Source organism: Euwallacea similis, chromosome 10 (assembly GCF_039881205.1).
Source record: "Euwallacea similis isolate ESF13 chromosome 10, ESF131.1, whole genome shotgun sequence".
Classification (NCBI taxonomy): domain Eukaryota; kingdom Metazoa; phylum Arthropoda; class Insecta; order Coleoptera; family Curculionidae; genus Euwallacea; species Euwallacea similis.
In genome coordinates this window covers 829,474-846,317 of record NC_089618.1, presented here as the reverse complement: position 1 = coordinate 846,317, position 16,844 = coordinate 829,474, and the positions used below count along the sequence as shown (strand labels likewise).

Sequence of the window (16,844 nt, the reverse complement as noted above, 5' to 3'; positions counted from 1 at the left end):
GATCCAAAGAATGAAAAAAATTGACTGTACTTTCTGGTGTTTGATTTTCAATTTGATTCATTTTCAATATACAGGGAGATTTTGGAAAATCTTTCATTTAAAATGGCAATATTTTAGAGATTTTAGGTCACAATTCAGTGGTGTGCTCGAAATTTTTCCATCCATAACGGTGTTTCGGTTTTGGTATACAGTTATGTTTTTTTAAATTAGGCACCCCGTATATTATTAGTTGATTTGATAGCACCTTTTTGGCTGACTTTGAAAAATACCCTGTATATTGCTATTTTTATAAATAAGGCTCTTCAAACTGATTTCTGTCTGAAAGTTTGGACGCTAAGGAAGAATTTCTATTCCATAAAAATGATGTGATAAGTAATAGTTGTGTTTTACATTGTGTTCATGAGGCAGGCCCCCATTAATTTTTCTGAATATATTATTTCTCAAGTCAGCTCTCAATCTGTGCAGTTTTAGCTCCAACTGAGATGTAATGTCGTGTTTATCCTTAAGGGTAACAGTCACCTCAAAGTTGAATTAAATATCTTATAGACTCTGGGAGTTCCATAGAAAAAATTGAGAAGGCGACTTGAGTCGAAAAAATGTTTAAAACCAGAGAACATAATGATTTTTGTAAAAACAATGAGATAAAAGACAATTTCAAGTAGGTACAGATAACATTCAACTCTTTTATGCCATAGATACTAATTTTTCATTAACTGCCAATAATAGAAATAAATAGTTCAGGAATAAACTTGAACAACCTGCATACAAGGTGTCCCGGAAAATGTGGGCATGCTTTCAAATATATATACAGGGTGTCAAAATAATATTGAAAGATTGATCGCAACCGACGCATTTAGGAGTGAGACAACCAAATTTTGATTTGGATGGAATTTATATAGGGCTTTTAGGGAAGTTGCGCCTCCTTAAATAGGCCGAAAAAAAGAGATTCATATGACAGTGTTGTCACCACAAGTGAAAGACCATTTCGGCTAGCGAGTGGTACGCATTGGATACCTCAAGTTGGCACATTTTATCCTAATTTAACCCCATGAACGTAAGGTACCTACTAGACTCCTACCCGCTAATCGCTGGCTGAACTCGTCTAAAGTAATTTCTGTTGGTACTTTCAAATATACAAGGTGGGTCAGAATAAATGTCGCAAGTGGGAAATTTAGTTTAATCTCTAATGATAAGTTTGGTGTTACATTACTGATAGGAAATTTTTCATTCGTATTGAAAGCGATGTGTTTTCTCGACGTTAAGGCACGTACAGACTTGCAGCAGAACCCTGCAACGCAACAAGTTTGGATGGAGCTGTGTAAAAGCGTCGCGTAACGCTGTAACGCAACATCGTAACATGGAGGGGTCCCACTGAATGTCGGTATTTTCCAGCAACAATATAGGTTGATATTGCACCAGTTCTTCGCATTCTGGATAGATCTACGGAACGTAAGCTCTGTTCCAACAGAAAAGTCCCCCAGCACAGTTATTTTCAGGAAATGGAGATGCCTTGCTGCAGTTGCTTATTTGCAGCTCGTGTGCGAAATCTCTTTGGGGTCTACATCAAGTTTCAATCTTTGACTATCAATTTTTGATGGTCTAAATCGGTTTTTTGGCTCTGCTACGCTTTGTCAAAAACGTTTCGTTTTACCCACCGAGATAGTCATAACTTCAATGGGGCAAGTGCAGAATTTGTATTAAATTAACTTTCAATTGTTTGAAGTAGGACAGTAGGAGTAATTTTGTGCTTTTTCTGGAACACAATTTCATGAACCAATAAAGAAAAATAACAGACAAAACTTTTTTCAACATTATATTTACAAGGTAAGTATTACAATATACCAACTTTATCATCATTTTCGGGACGCAGACCAGCAACATAGTTACAAGGCTTCCTCGAAAAAGTACCCTCATTCTCTGGATTCGTTAGTTTCAGCTTGTGAAATTTGAATGAAAGATTCTGAAAGCGGTAAATTTTTAAAGGGCATGAGGTGGAAAGATGTGATGAAAACAATTATAACCATGTTTTTCTATTATCAAATGGCATAACTCAAATGCCTAGTAAAAATCAAGAAAATAACAGTGATGCGCTTTCTATTTGAGCATTCTGTCACCCACACTAGTGCGGTAATATGGACGATAAAAGCATCTGTTCAACATGTTTCCCAACTTCATAATGAAAAAACATCAGTCGAAAAATTCAACAATATTAACGTACAGACTCCGCATAGATGCGGGTGCCCGAATTCGTCATTCGTTTCCTGTAAAAATAATTATGCTCTTTTGTGACTATTTTTACTAAAAGTTTTAAAGACTATTTTGTATTACCTTAACATACAGGGTGGTTCAAAAGCAATGGGACAAGCGAAAGCTGGAGATACTACACGTCTTTTGGATTGGAAAAAATATGCCTTATCGGAAAGTTGATATGTATTGTACAGTGTAGAAAGCTAAAATTTTATTTCATTTTTTACCATTATTCTAGAAATATCTAAGTTAGACGCTTGAAAATTTGTAAAGTTATGCTTTTTTAGGTGTCGAATAAGATACATTTTGCAATGTCCCCGTTGCTAATAGAGGGAGCCAATTATGGTCAATTTTACATCATTTACAGTTAATATCTTTTAACCCTGTACGTATAATATAAAATTCTATTCAGAATCTGAAAGAGCAATAATTTTTCCACTACTTTTGTATTCTTGTTCCATTTCGAAATCTCGATTCGTTTTTGATAAATATTTATTTAACGAACATTATGTTCTTTGATAACTTATAATAATCTGTTAGCAACGCGGAAAATGCAAAATGTATCTTTTTCGTCACCTAAAAAACATAACTTAATAAATTTTCAAATGTGTAACTTAGATATTCTCAGAATAATGGCAAGAAAGTTAATTAAAAATTTTAATTTCAACACCCTGTATATATCCGAAACTATCAACCGTCAAATAAGGCATATTTTCTCCAATCGCCACCATTTAAGATGTAGTATCTCCAGCTTTCGATTGTCCTATTGTTAGTGAATCATCCTGTATACTTCATGGTATTGACTTCTTTATTTAAAGACAATAAGTTCTATTTAGATGTTTTAGGACTTACCTTGAATAACGCCATTTAATTCTCCATTTTTAAAACGATCAATTAGTGTTTTATTATCGCCTGTGCAAACTTTCGTTAATTCCGGACTAAAATTCCATAAAATCAGTTTTTGATTTTTGTACTCCAAATCATCTAGCAAATGAGCTAAACTCTGAAAAAAAATTATATTTGTTTAAGAGAAGTGTATTAACTTTTGTTGTGAGGAACCTTACTCTAAAATCACTATAAAAAACCACTCATTGCTAAAGAATTTGATGTACTGGATGGCCCAAATTCGAGCTTTAATGTATGGAAGTGGCGAAAAACATTAGAGATATACATAGGGTATCTCACCAGGAAACAGTGTTAGACCTTTTGGGAAAATTGTGAATAGAAAAATTACGAAAATCTAGTGGTTTGGTAAGAACCTTAGGGCGACCTCATCTAAAATAATTTCACTGACGTCACACTTCCGGTTATACCGGAAGTCAATACTTGCATGCTTATTTTAAATGGAACACAATATATTATTGCATTTTTGGATTCCACGTTTAATTTTAATGCATTAGCTTTCTTAGAATGAATACTTTTGAAAATATATGCAATTGAATGTTGAAAGTGACAGACACAGATGTCTACAGAATTGCAAATTCTTAACAAATGGAAAGGCATTTTGTAAGTATTTTTTGTCATAATACTGTAGAAGGTCCATATTTTATGTGCTGTCAAGTTTTGCCTGATATTTGCTATAGGGTGTCTACAAGAATAGAGTCAACTTGATCATCAAAAAACGGTCAAAACTTTAAAGTTTTAAATGGCACCTTACTATTATTTTGATGTATTATGAAACTACGTCGAAAAAGAACCTATCTTCACATTTAATTATTTCTAGAAAAGTTACATAGTTTTTAAACAATTTTGTTTTATAGATTGATGCAGGGGTAGTACCGTTAAATTATACCGAGAGTCGAATTTTGAACACCCTGTGCCGAAAAAGTAAAGAAATCAGTTAAAAATAAATAGCACCATGACAAAAAAAACAAATACACATATTAGACAAATTTAAATTATTTTTACTTTTATGAAAAGGTAAATTTTTTAATGTGAGACGACTTTTATCGGTTTGGTTCGGGTATTTTTAATAACAATTTCTCATTTTATTGAACGTGTAGGTATTCACAAGTTAATCGTAAAATTCGAAATGTGAAGCCCTTGAAGAAACGTAGAACGAACGAAGGGAAAAAATACTGAGTGTCCTAGAAATAAAAAAGTAACGCAACAAAAGAATAGAGAAAAATTAGACAATCCGAGACCATTCAAAAACAATTTTGCGAAATAACGATTTCACAACTTTGGCCATTTCTCAATCGACCCTCTTTATTATTTTGTATTTAACCATAAAATACCAGAACAAAATTACTAACCTTTGCAGCTGTTCCATCAATGTTCCTCACAAACTCCCCATCAACAACAACGACACTGTTTCTTTCAGAGCACATCTTCAGAATTTCTTCTCTCAAATACTCTGCTGAAGGGAAATATAAACTGCTTTTAGGTCGTATTAAATATACCACTTGGTCTTCTATTGTAATGTTTTCTATATACAATTTAGGCCTGGCACTATCGTACAAAACGAATACTAAATTCGAAGCGATGCCTATGATTATACCATATTCCAAGCTGAGTACCAGGGAGAAGATTAGGGTCGCAGAAAGCGGAATCAGATCCAGTTCTGTAAATGGTGTTAAGTGCAAACCCTCAATTTTTTTAACTTTTTATATACTTTTCGTACTTTTAGTCCTCCACATCACAAGGAATATGTGAAACTCGCACAAGTAGTACATGGCTACCAAGACCACTGCGGCTAAAGTAGACTTTGGAATATATTTGAATGCTCCTGTTAAGACCCCAAGAGCCAGCAGTAGCAGCAGACTGGTAATTAAAGCTGTAATAATTGGAATTCATCTAAGTCAGATGGGTCACCTACAAAGAGACAAAAACATACTTGAAGTGGTAGTTTTGGCCCCAGAAGCATTATTAACAGCCGTTCTAGTAAACGACCCAGTAACAGGCATGGACCTCACCAAGGAGCCTGCTATATTTCCCAGCCCCAGTGCTATCAATTCCTGAGTAGCGTCAATAATTTTGCCTTTAGCTGTAAAACAGATATATCAAACAACTTCCTTTTTGACAGAGATGCGACGTACTAAAAGCTTTCACAATGGCTATATGCTCTAGAAAAGCTACCAAGGGGCAAAAGGCGATCACGGTCCCATAGTTGCTTAACATTTCAATAAAGCTGAAGTATGTGCCGTTATAAGAAGTGCTAAAAGGGGGCCAACCAAATGGAGGTAAACCTCCGTCCACGTCTCCTGTAAGAGTCAAGGGAGTGGCGTTGTAATATCTTTCCGCCACATAACCAATGGTGGCTCCGCTAATGACCACCAACGCATTGCCGGCTAAGCTGAGCAGGAAAATAAGTCGGCCAAAAATGTTCCTGTTTCTGCTCCATTCAGGTTTATTTGTCATGGAACCGAATCTTCTTATTTCCTGCAAGGGCGTATTTAGTGCACACATACAGTGTGGTTCATTAACAATGGGACAACCGAAAGCTGGAGATATTACACGTCAAATGGAGACGATTGGGCAAAATATGCCTTATCCGGCAGTTGATAGTTTCGGATATATACAGGGTGTTGAAAGTTAAAATTTTAATTCATTTTTTGCTATTATTCTGAAAATGTCTGGGTTAGATAAATACTTTAAATCATTATTAGGTATATCAGTTGTTTAATTTTCATGTGTTCTAGACAATGAAAGTACACTTGGTTTGTTTCGCTTTCAATTTCTCATATAGTGTTCGTTAAATAGATTTTTCTCGAACCCGGATCAAGATATCGAAATGAAACAAGAATAGATGATTAATGGAAAAATTATTGCTCTCTCAGATTTTGGCTCAAATTTGATATTAGACATACAGGGTAAAAAGCTATTACCCGTAAATTATGTAAAAAAGATCATAAGTTGCGCTCTCTGTTAGCAAGGCGAAAATTGCAAAACGTATCTTATTCGTTACTTAAAAAAACATAACTTTAAAAATTTTCAAGTATCTACCTAGATACCTAGATATTTTCAAAATAATGATAAAAAATGAATTAAAATTTTAACTTTCAACACCCTGTGTACCCGAAACTATCAACTTTCAAATAAGGCATATTCTCTCAAGTCGTGACAATTTAACGTGTAGTATTTCCAGTTTTCAGTTGCCTCATTGTTAAGGAACCACCCTGTATTTTACAAGATTATAATCAGTTTATTAAAAAAGCAGACTGACGTCATCACATAAATAACACGCAGTGTTGCCAAACCTCATATACTTTTGGAACGTCTCGGATTAAACTGAATTTTAATAGTAATAGATATATATGCGAACGTTATACGATAAGTAATGCGAAATTACCTGGAAGTTACTTTAATAAATATGTTATTGCTTTTTTAAACTTATTTAACCCATTTTAAGCAAAAGGGTAAAATTTTTGGTCTAAACCATTTGATAAACATAAGTGTGATGTATCGTTGGATTCAGAAAAAAAGTAGAATTTGCTGAGCGTAAAATAAAATTTGTTGATTATTAAAAAAACAAAGTTGATGATGGTTTCGAAGAAACGAAGCGTCGGATCAAAAATCTACGAACACCGTCTTGTAGAGGAGAAAAAGTGGCAATGAAAATGTCAAATTTATTTAAAAATATCTTTTAAAACAAAATCAGAAAACAGTAAAAAAGGAATCGCGAAAAATCGGTTTTTCTCAAATAATTTCGGATCCATTTGGAATTTTTCAAATTTGAAGACGTGATTTTGCAAAACACAGAAAGAAGCATCGCTAATTTAACCATCTCCCTATTTATTATGGTTTAGAAGGACCCTGTAGAGTGTATTGTTATCCAGGACAGCCTGTATATGCCCAGAATTCAAAAAGTGGCGGTGTTTTTAGTAGTTTAATTAAGGGGATTGGCAGAGACACAAAGAATAATAAGTTTCTTAAATTTACAGTTTTTACACAAGTCATAAATAGTGTTACGAATTTCACCAGTGTCTCAAGTTCGGTCATGAATGACTTTTTTTACCCTCCTACGTTTTTTCTTGGGTGATCTGAGTGGTCTGCCAGATTTCATCGTTTTGAAAATTGCCACAACAGTAAATTGTCCCAAGTTAAGTGTTGCAGCTACATACTGTAAAAACACTTTTTTACCCAGTTTTTTAAATAAACTTTCCAATTTTAATAATATAGAATAAAGTTATCTCTCGTAGAGCGGTTAAAGGCAACAAAGGACCGTTGTTATCTCGCTTCTGTTCAAAATATCGAATTAAAGTCGCGACGAGTTGTTCACATCGGCTATCTAAGTGTTTCGGTATTAATTCGCAGGATTATTCTTAAACGAACAGATTTTAATGTAAAACAATAATAAATCGAGTGAAAATAAACTTAAAAATAATTAAAAAACAAGAAATACACAAAAAACAACTTATACGTTCAAAATTTTGACAATTTAATATTCAAAATTCCTGAAAATATATGTCAACACTGCATCAGGTTGGCCCGAAAACGGGGTAAGTAGACGCACAAATCGCACTGCAATAGACAAAGATAGGGCTATACTTATTGGTTGGCAACAATTCATTCTTATTTCTGACGTCAGTCTGTTTTTGGAATAAATGGATTTTTTTCGCATCTTTACCCTAAAACCGAACAGCACAATAATCGAAGTGAAACCCAGGACTGAATCCCATAATCGGGCCTCGGTAATATTTTTGAAAAACGACTGCCAAGCTTCCAGAAACTGATTAGCAGATCCAGATATTCCCATCAAAGATTTTAGCTGAGACGACGCTATGCTTAAGGCGGCCGCGGTTGTGAATCCTGATATCACTGGCACTGAGAAGAATTCAACTAGAAATCCTAGAAAGGTTTCCTAATTATGCATTAATTATGGAGGTGAGTAGCCTATTAGTACCTAGATGCAGAATGCCAGCAGTGAAAATCACTACTCCCGAAATAAACGTCAGCAACACTGTTGCATCTGGACCCATAGTTCTTACGTGGGGTTGCACGAATAGTGCCAAAATAGCGGTTGGTCCCACATTGATGTCTTTGCATCCACCGAAGATAAAGTACATGAGACCATCCATGAGGCCGCTGTAGAGACCATATTGGGAGGGTAAACCTAGGCACAACAACATACATTACATAGCTACACCGCAACCTTGAACATTACGGCATGAAGCTGTTTAGATGCTGGACAGAGCATTGAAAATTTTTTAGAATTTCCAATGCACGATTTTTGTATCTATATTCGGAGAAGAATTTTAGGAATCGTCTTATAAACTAACGGCCTCTAGTGACCTCACGAAAAAATCTAAAAGATTCATATCAGGTGATCTCAGAGGCCACGTATGCATCGTGCTCTTCCTATCCAATTATTAGAGAAATTGCCCGAAAATTAACACGCAACTAAGCTAAAGTGTCATGCTATACCATCGCGCAAGAACCATATCTTTTGTCTGGTCATTAAATCAACATCTGCTAAATGTTTAAAAAGATTCAATCCCAAAAATCTCCGGTACTGTTCGCTATTAAGTCTTTGTGGGATAATGCAAGGTCCAGTAAAATGATTACCATCAATTCCAAACTCAAATGTTGAGAAAAAATTGTAATTGATGATGATTTTCAACTTGATACCGATTGCATGCAGAAGCATGACGATGTTTTAGAATTTCTTGGTGACAATTGTACAGAAAGTGAGTTAATGAGTCTCAATGAATATAAAGTTTTCTTTGGATAGATGTACAGGGTGAGTCTTAACGGAACCGACACAGAGCAGAAGCGTATAGAGGATTTTAAAATATGATGATTTGTTGAATACACTTTTTTCTACTACTATTTTTTAGAAATTTACAAACCAACTTTAGAGGTCAGTATCTCTTCAACTACCAACCGTAGAAGAAAATATATTCAACAAATCGTCATATTTTGAGGTCCCCTACCCGCACTTGCTCTATTTCAGTTCCATTACGATTTACCCTGTGTAATAAGTTACAAAACCAAACCTGCGACAATTGCATACGCGATTCCCTGAGGTATTTCAGTGAGGGCAACTGTAAAACCAGCCAATAAATCTTGGAAGAAGAACGTAACAGTGTACGTGGGCATCCATGCTACTATAGGAAGTCTTCTTCTAACTATCTGCTTCCATTTGCTGTTTGTAGTGCTTCCGAGCTCTCCATCATCTAGAAACATTGAAAAGGAAGATATAAGCACAATCAATTAAAGTTTGGGAAATGTTAGTCAGAAACGCCAATTAAAACCAGACCCCTTATCTAATGGCAAAGTGGATTCTTTTCCTACTTCTACCTCTAATTGCAGCTGTGGTTCTACCACAAAAAGGCATTATTAACACATTTTTTCACATTAATTTCGTTGTAAAAAACTATACCTTCCACAGAACGTTTTCTCATGTTAGAACGATACACCTACCGCTAACGCGAATTTCAATCACAGTTCAAAAGATCTTTTGGTATCAGTAAAAGTTTCTAAATTCTGCTATGCGAACAGACATACTTGAGGTTTAAAAAGGGAATCTGGTAACACCAGATAAATTCTAATACGGCTTTAACTAATTGTTATATTGTATTATTTTATTGCAGTGATAAATCTGATTAAACCGTGTATTGTTGTACCAATAGCACATGCGGGGGGGCTAATGAAGCGCTTAGTTGGGCAAATAATATAAAATGTTTCCATGTCAAGTAGAAATAGCTAGGAAGTGAATGTGGAAACGACGCAATTTGAACTATTGTCCAAGAGAAATCATTTTTTTAGATTTAGACATGCCTTCGTAATAATACAATAACCATTCCTGTGTCCAACTGCTTATCTCAATGGTAACAAAATCAGGAGAGATTTGGGGGCAGATTAAGAAGATTGTTCAAAAATGTATTTATATTACCTAGATATCATTAAATCTTTGCTTATCATCCACGTACGAATGCTGGGTCATTAATTCCCAACATAAATCTAGTCAATATAAGTACAGAGTGGCCTATTTTTTATGGTTTTCGTCTGTATCGCGGAAACTACTGTAGATAGTGCTAAACGGTTTACGCAATAGTTTGCTATTTGTTTTGCAAAACAAATGATGCTGCTGACAAAACTTTCATAGCTGGCTCTGTTTTTAAACTACAAGCTGATTTTGAAAAAATATCATTTTAGGACCCCCCCCTTGTATTTTTATTACCTTCTAGCTTATCGAAACGGAGAAAATGGATTTCCTCGACAGCAACAAGGACGATTTGGACTCGGCATTTCCTGCTTTATAATCGAAAATAAAACATTTTATCGCATTTTTGAAAGAGAATTGCATGCTCATAAGTATCTTCAAACTTTACAAGATGCAATTTAGGAAATTATGGATGAGACTCCGTTAGCACATAGAAATCACATTTTTGTCCAACAAGATAGAGCTGCGGCTCCCAACATCTTTGTAACTACTACATTTTTAAATGTAACTTTTAACAAATTAAACACTGATGGTCCAGTAAGATGGCCTCCACGATCTCCAGACCTTTCAATCTTTGACTTTTTTTCGTGTTACCTCGAAAGTATATTTTACCGCAATCAATAAAACAATATTGATGAGTTAAGAAAGGCGATCCATAGAACTTTTGCCCAAATTCAAGGACGACCAATTACCATAATAAATGCCTTAAAATGAACGTAAAAATTATGTCAAAGTTGCTTCAGGGTCAATGGTTTACAGTTTAAATAATTTGAATAATTATGTGAATAATTTGATCGATTACGTATCTTAAGTATCTATTAAGTTACTCGTAATAATGATTTATTAGTGTTTCCTTTTTGTTGGTAAGAATTATTACTTTTATGGTGCAATATATTGTTGTTTGTTAATATAACGGTCTATAAAAGTATTCAAAGGAACAGTTGTTACAATTACGTTATAAAATACTATAATTTATAATAATTAAAAATGTTTTATTTAATGCTTTAATAGCCTACTTTCTAAAAATAATTTAGAAAGTAATAAATATTAATTCCACCAACCAAATATAAAAGCACCCTATAGTATATATATATTTTCTAAAGAAAAATTATAAGTAGAATTTCACTATGAAAAAAATATACAGGATGTTTCATAAGAGAAAAAAAACTTGGGTGGATAACTAAAAAACTATAGTTTATATCAAAATGTTTGGCAGCACAAAACAACAATAAACACGATTTTATGTTAATAAAATGAGCCGTCAATATTTGCAAATACAAGAGACAGTTTTCATTGTAAACAGATAATTCTCCCAATTTAAAGCCATACCTACCCTGGATCGTCAAGAACCACAATAGGTCATAAAATTTCAACAATGGTAGTGCGAGTGAAATCTAGTACCAGTTGCGGAGTTTAAGGAAGGGAAAAGTTTGAAATTTAATACAATTTAAAAAAAATAATTTTATGTAATATTAATATAAACATAAATATAAAATATTTTTGGGACGACTATGGTTTATTGGGGTTTTATGACTTTCGACCCTTAGTTGTGTTGCCAAATATTTTTAAATAGACTATATAACATATAGGAAAAAACTAAGTACGCCTCTGGATTCTACGGAAAATTTCATCTAGGAATCCATTTACTCCGTTTCGATAAACTAAAAGGTAAAGAAAATACAAGGGGGGGGGGGTCCCAAAATTATATCTTTTTAATTCAGCCTGTAGTTCAAAAACGGAACCGGCTATGAAAGTTTTGTCAGTAGCATCATTTGTTTCATAAAAAAAGTAGCACACTATGACCGCCTCTAACTATTCTAATAGAAAGTGTCAATTTGTGACATTATTACTTGAAATAACCATTTCGAGTTTTATATTTTTGGAATACGGAAAATTAGGGAAATCAGAATAGGTAAAAATATATAGGATGTTCCATTAAAAAAAACATAAGTTTGGTCCATATCTTAAAAACTATGAATTATAAATAAAATCTGAATACGTCACTGGATTCTACGTAAAAATTTCTATCCAACACCATTTTTACATTTTCAATAATTTAACGCATATTCAAACTACAGGGCGTTTGTGAAACTATTGCATTTTGCATTTTTCAAATGCAAAATGCAATAGTTTCACAAACGCCCTGTAGTGTAAAAACTGAGATAGCTGGATCAATTCTGTCAACATCATCATTAGTTTCACGGTAAAGTGTCACAGGTTCGCGAAAACCGCGTCTCTCTATCTTTGTTAAAAACCTAGATATTCCACGATTATAACGAAAATGGGGCACCCTGTACATATCTCCAACCACTAATTTAATACGTTGTTGCCCGATTTATTAGGTCTTTCCGGGGGCATAACGAGCAAATTTTCGGAATAAAAAAATTATTACAGATTTGAGAGGTAAACTTACTATTCTTAAGCCGCAGTAATCCGTTCATCTCCAAGTACTGAGCCATTGCTGATAAGTGAATATTGCACGCATTAGCTATGGGCACCACTGCAATTTTTAACGTGCTTGGGCATTGCAAAACTGATTAAGTCTAAAGTTAAAAGTGACCGGCGTCAAATAGGCACAAAATGCTGACAGAACATTCATTTTAATAGGTATTCTCTAACTTTGTATAACAATAACAAACATTGTTTGGACTGCATGATGTTTTTAACGGAACGAAAAACGATCTTTCTCCCTGAACTTAAGCTGGAGAAACTGCCTTTTGACCGAGATAGCTCTTCATATCATATCATTTAAATGGACTAACGAGATCCCAAAACAATTTTGTCTACAGTCGTGAATTAAAGTCGTAAGGTCAAGGTCGCTTAATCTTAAGACGAAATTTCAATGGTTCGATACCATTTCAGATGCCGGATCAGTGGAAACTGATTTATTTATGAATAGGCCTATCATACAATTTCAGTCTCGAGAACTGATTAAGAGGTTTTAATGCTTTTAAGAATTATGAGAAGGAAATGGGCTGTGTGGGTACTTTTCCAAGAAAGAGCAGGCAAGATAACAAGGAACTGCAAATACTGCCACGCAAAGCTAAAACATTTTGATATGTTTCCACATGGAACACCATGGAAGTCTTTAAGAAAGTATCAGGCCGAAACTGAAAAAGGCTTTATTAAAGCTATATTTTTTGTCATTCAAATTTGTACACAGAGTGTTTGCTACACATGCGGCGCAGCTTGAAAAGGACATTTCTTGGGTCAAAATAATTAAAAAAAAGTTCCTTTAACCATATGTTCGGAATTGCGCCCTTTCTAAAATACAGGGTCGAATTTTTTAAAAAGTTGGTTTTTTAATTATTTTACAATAATTCCAATTAATTTCAAAGTTTAGTCGCTTAATAAGAATATTCTGGTTCCACAAATCAGAATTCGTCCAGAAATTTCAAGGGCGTGCCCACTGGACAGATCTCTCACGGTTTGCACAAAAATAGTAGCGCCCCGTAGTATTTTACAATTTTTATAATTAGCTCGAAAAGGTAAACTAAAAATACAACTTTTGGCCCGTTGATTTTTTTGTATTTCACACCGTTTTAACTAAATTTTAAACTCTTGCATGTCTCTAAATCTATCCAATGAGTATAAAACTGCCATGTACAAGCTGTTACAAATACGATGCCTTAAGAGATGCTGGTTAAATGAGACCAAAATGGCACGTTTTAATGTGCAATAACATGCTAACACAAAAATAAAAATACTTCTGGAGATACCCAAAAAAAAACTACAAAAATCCATTTTCTATTTTTTAATTTTTTACGCCTTTATTACTCATTATTCTCAAAAACTATTAGCACTTTCTTAGAACAATTTTTTTATCTTCTTGGAGAAAATAATTTCATTTATCAGATATTACGTTCCGTTTCGAAAATATTCACGTCTACTTAATTCTTTCAATTACGGCCCTGGATTTTTAAAATTCTAGAAATTCGTTTACTTTCCTAAGCTCATGATAGAATGGTAATTTAGGTGTTTTTTTTAATTGTGATTAGAAAGAGAACAGTAGGTATTGACATGAAAATTCAACAAACTATGCTTAGTGTTAACAACAGCGATATCTTTGTCAACTTCCTGTGGTCAAAGTTAAGCACGCATGTATGCTAAGACGTCAATGTCTGCTCTTCGATTAAAGAAAGCTTTTTAAATTTAATTGCAAACATTTATAACAAGTATGACACGATGAGTTTTGGCAAGTCAAAAGCTACTCAAAAACGAGAGAAAAATGCAGGTCCGTGTTTGAAAAAATAACACTGAAGGGAATATTTGAAAAACAAATACATAAAAGTTGTGAAGTCCATTATTATAGTTCTTTTCGTTTATTTTATCAGAGAATAACGCCTCACCCACAGGTAGAGGTAATTGGAGCGGTGAAATATTTGTGTGCAAGGAATTAATCTCAATCAAAATAAAAGGAAAAATTAAACAATCCGCTTCAAACGCTTAGAATATATTTACATTATTATGACCGGAACACCAACTTTAAATCTAATAATCTACGACATGAGGGTCGTGAATATTTCACAACCATGTGTACATGTATATAATTTTTTCCACTAAATTTAACTTAATTGTATAAAATTACAATAAATTTATCTAAATCAAGCATAAATTAAATTCAAAACAGAAAAAATCGGTGCGTATTGAATCAAAACAACGTTGACCTACCGTTTGCCTCTTCATTTCTATGGCAACCATAATAAAGCAAAAATGAGTATAATGACGGCATTGTGACCGATTAACTCCCTAAATAAATAATAAACTATTTACGAGCCCTTATTACGCTATTATTCACCTGTTTAAAAAAATAAGATGGGAAAACGTGCTTCAGTCATGCAACGCATTCAATAATGGTGTCTTTTAAAGCTAGCAATAAAAAAAATGTTTTACAGCCCGTATACCAATATCAGATGAGTAAAAAAACGTTTGGCACAGACACATACTACCTTGATTTGCATGCGGTAAAATGTTCTTTGCCACACATGGGCGTTAAAGCCACTTTGTTGAACGCTTGTAAGAAAGATAATTCGCATTTGAATTAATGATAGATTTAAGATTTGTGGGGTAATAAAACATTTGAATAAACAGAATATGGTGATATGTAACGGTAAATGTAATAGAAAAACGGGACTTAAGGTAATTTAAGTTGAAATGGCAATGTCGCACTAATGGCAAGGCCGCATTTATAGATGGCCGTCCGTCAAATGTCATTTTCACCATTCCTTTGTTTCTAACCTAAAACTTAAGTAACCGAAACCAGAATCAATCAATAAAAAACATAAAAATAATAACCGTTTAGTTGGTTATTCTATGAAATTATTAAAAAGAAGACAAAATACGAATTTTCAATAATATAAATTCAAGATGCAGAACGCTACTAAGTTAGCTGTAAGGTCGTCGTTGAGGCAGTGGCGAAACCTCCATAGAAGGTAGAACATGCTTGTATGTTAATCTGCATCTCTTATACCGAATTTTTCTTATTTTTCAGCGGTTCAGTATTACACAGCACAGAGGCTCAAGCAGCCCCAATAGACAAGCTTGAAATTCCTCCTCCCAGTGGCATAGATAAACCTGTTTCACCAAAAATTGACAAACTAGTCACCGAGATTTCTCAATTAAACCTAATTGAAGTGTGTGAACTGAGTACTGTCTTAAAAAAGAGGCTAAATCTACCTGATGCCCCGGTTTTCCCTGCTGGGGGGTTCACTGCAGCACCTCCTGAGGAAGACCAGGAGGCAGCAGCTCCAGCCAAAGTTCAAACAGCGTTTACTGTTAAACTTATGAAGTTTGATGATAAACAAAAAGTAGCACTGATAAAAGAAATGAAAACCCTTATGGAGGGCATGAATTTAGTGCAGGCTAAAAAATTTGTTGAAAGTGCCCCTGCAGTTGTTAAAGCCGACGTTCCGAAAGATGAGGCAGATAAGTTGAAGGAGACGATTGAGAAAGTTGGAGGAGTTATAGAAATTTCATAAAATGGGTCCTTAGATTTTGTAGGTTAAACTTTTTATTAAAATAAATTTGTGAATTATGATTAGTTCTGTTTTGTTTTTAAAATTCCTCACCTGGAGCACACAATATAAATATTTTCTGTTCATAATTTTCAGGGTAAAGAAAACATATGTAAGTAATAAGTAGGAAATAACTATGAAGCTAGAAAGTCAAGTTTTTGCTCATCAAATATATAAGGTACTCATACTATTTCACTTCATGTATAGTTCATGGATTTAACATTTTAATATTGGCCCAAAATCTAAGTCAACCTAGGATAAAATGAATATTTGAAAATTCAAGCATTTATCATTCACCTAAATAGCAAGAAATCTAACCTACAAAGGTCAGCTGGTTTTCTGTTAATCGCGATATTTCAAACAGTCCACCATAACAACAAAAGAAATTTTTTCCATTTTCAATGCCCTGACCTTACTACATTGTTTTTAATTTAATAAATCTTACCATTTGTTTGCTGTTGAAACAGAGAAGTTTCTGAGGTGATGCTGGGTCTGGAGTCGGTTTCAATTATTGTCTCCATTTAAGCCCATTTAGAAGTTTCTAACCAAGGTTTGTTTACCAGGATTATTATTTTTCAAAGTATCTCCCTAATTGTTATTCAAATGATATTATCACTGTTAACTGCTGGTAGCATTGAAACATACTGTGCAAATAGAGTTATTAGTAAGGGGGTATATGTTAATCTTTTGTTTAT

At 33.9% G+C, this 16,844-nt stretch overlaps 2 protein-coding genes across 6 annotated transcripts; one reads left to right on the top strand and one right to left on the bottom strand.

Moving 5' to 3' along the window:
* Positions 1-1,827: 1,827 nt before the first annotated feature.
* LOC136411644 (sodium-independent sulfate anion transporter-like) lies at positions 1,828-16,807 on the bottom strand. 5 transcript variants are annotated; one of them, XM_066394291.1, is made up of 10 exons: positions 16,595-16,807; positions 9,186-9,365; positions 8,093-8,302; positions 7,817-8,037; positions 5,286-5,628; positions 5,084-5,233; positions 4,871-5,023; positions 4,503-4,810; positions 3,100-3,250; positions 1,828-1,960 (listed from the first exon to the last, which is right to left on the bottom strand). In XM_066394291.1, the coding sequence occupies exons 1-10, from the start codon at positions 16,668-16,670 to the stop codon at positions 1,911-1,913; spliced, it is 1,842 nt and encodes a 613-aa protein (XP_066250388.1). In that variant the 5' UTR covers positions 16,671-16,807; the 3' UTR covers positions 1,828-1,910. The 5 variants fall into 5 exon arrangements, with proteins under 5 accessions (XP_066250388.1, XP_066250389.1, XP_066250391.1 ...); XM_066394292.1 differs by lacking the exon at positions 16,595-16,807 and adding an exon at positions 12,549-12,672; XM_066394294.1 differs by lacking the exon at positions 16,595-16,807 and adding an exon at positions 9,572-9,702.
* Positions 15,252-16,170, top strand: mRpL12 (mitochondrial ribosomal protein L12). Its single transcript, XM_066394300.1, has 2 exons — positions 15,252-15,567; positions 15,627-16,170. The coding sequence occupies exons 1-2, from the start codon at positions 15,503-15,505 to the stop codon at positions 16,111-16,113; spliced, it is 552 nt and encodes a 183-aa protein (XP_066250397.1). The 5' UTR covers positions 15,252-15,502; the 3' UTR covers positions 16,114-16,170.
* Positions 16,808-16,844: the final 37 nt, after the last annotated feature.

What these genes read in the sequence shown, in the direction of transcription:
- mRpL12 (XM_066394300.1), top strand. Translation starts at nt 15,503, where the DNA reads ATGCAGAACGCTACTAAGTTAGCTGTAAGGTCGTCGTTGAGGCAGTGG. An exon ending in TGGCGAAACCTCCATAGAAG is followed by an intron (nt 15,568 to 15,626) that starts GTAGAACATGCT and finishes CTTATTTTTCAG; the next exon opens with CGGTTCAGTATTACACAGCA.
- LOC136411644 (XM_066394291.1), bottom strand. Translation starts at nt 16,670, where the DNA reads ATGGAGACAATAATTGAAACCGACTCCAGACCCAGCATCACCTCAGAA. An exon ending in GGCCAAAACTACCACTTCAA is followed by an intron (nt 5,024 to 5,083) that starts GTATGTTTTTGT and finishes CAATTATTACAG; the next exon opens with CTTTAATTACCAGTCTGCTG. An exon ending in TTGATGGAACAGCTGCAAAG is followed by an intron (nt 3,251 to 4,502) that starts GTTAGTAATTTT and finishes ATTTTTTTTCAG; the next exon opens with AGTTTAGCTCATTTGCTAGA.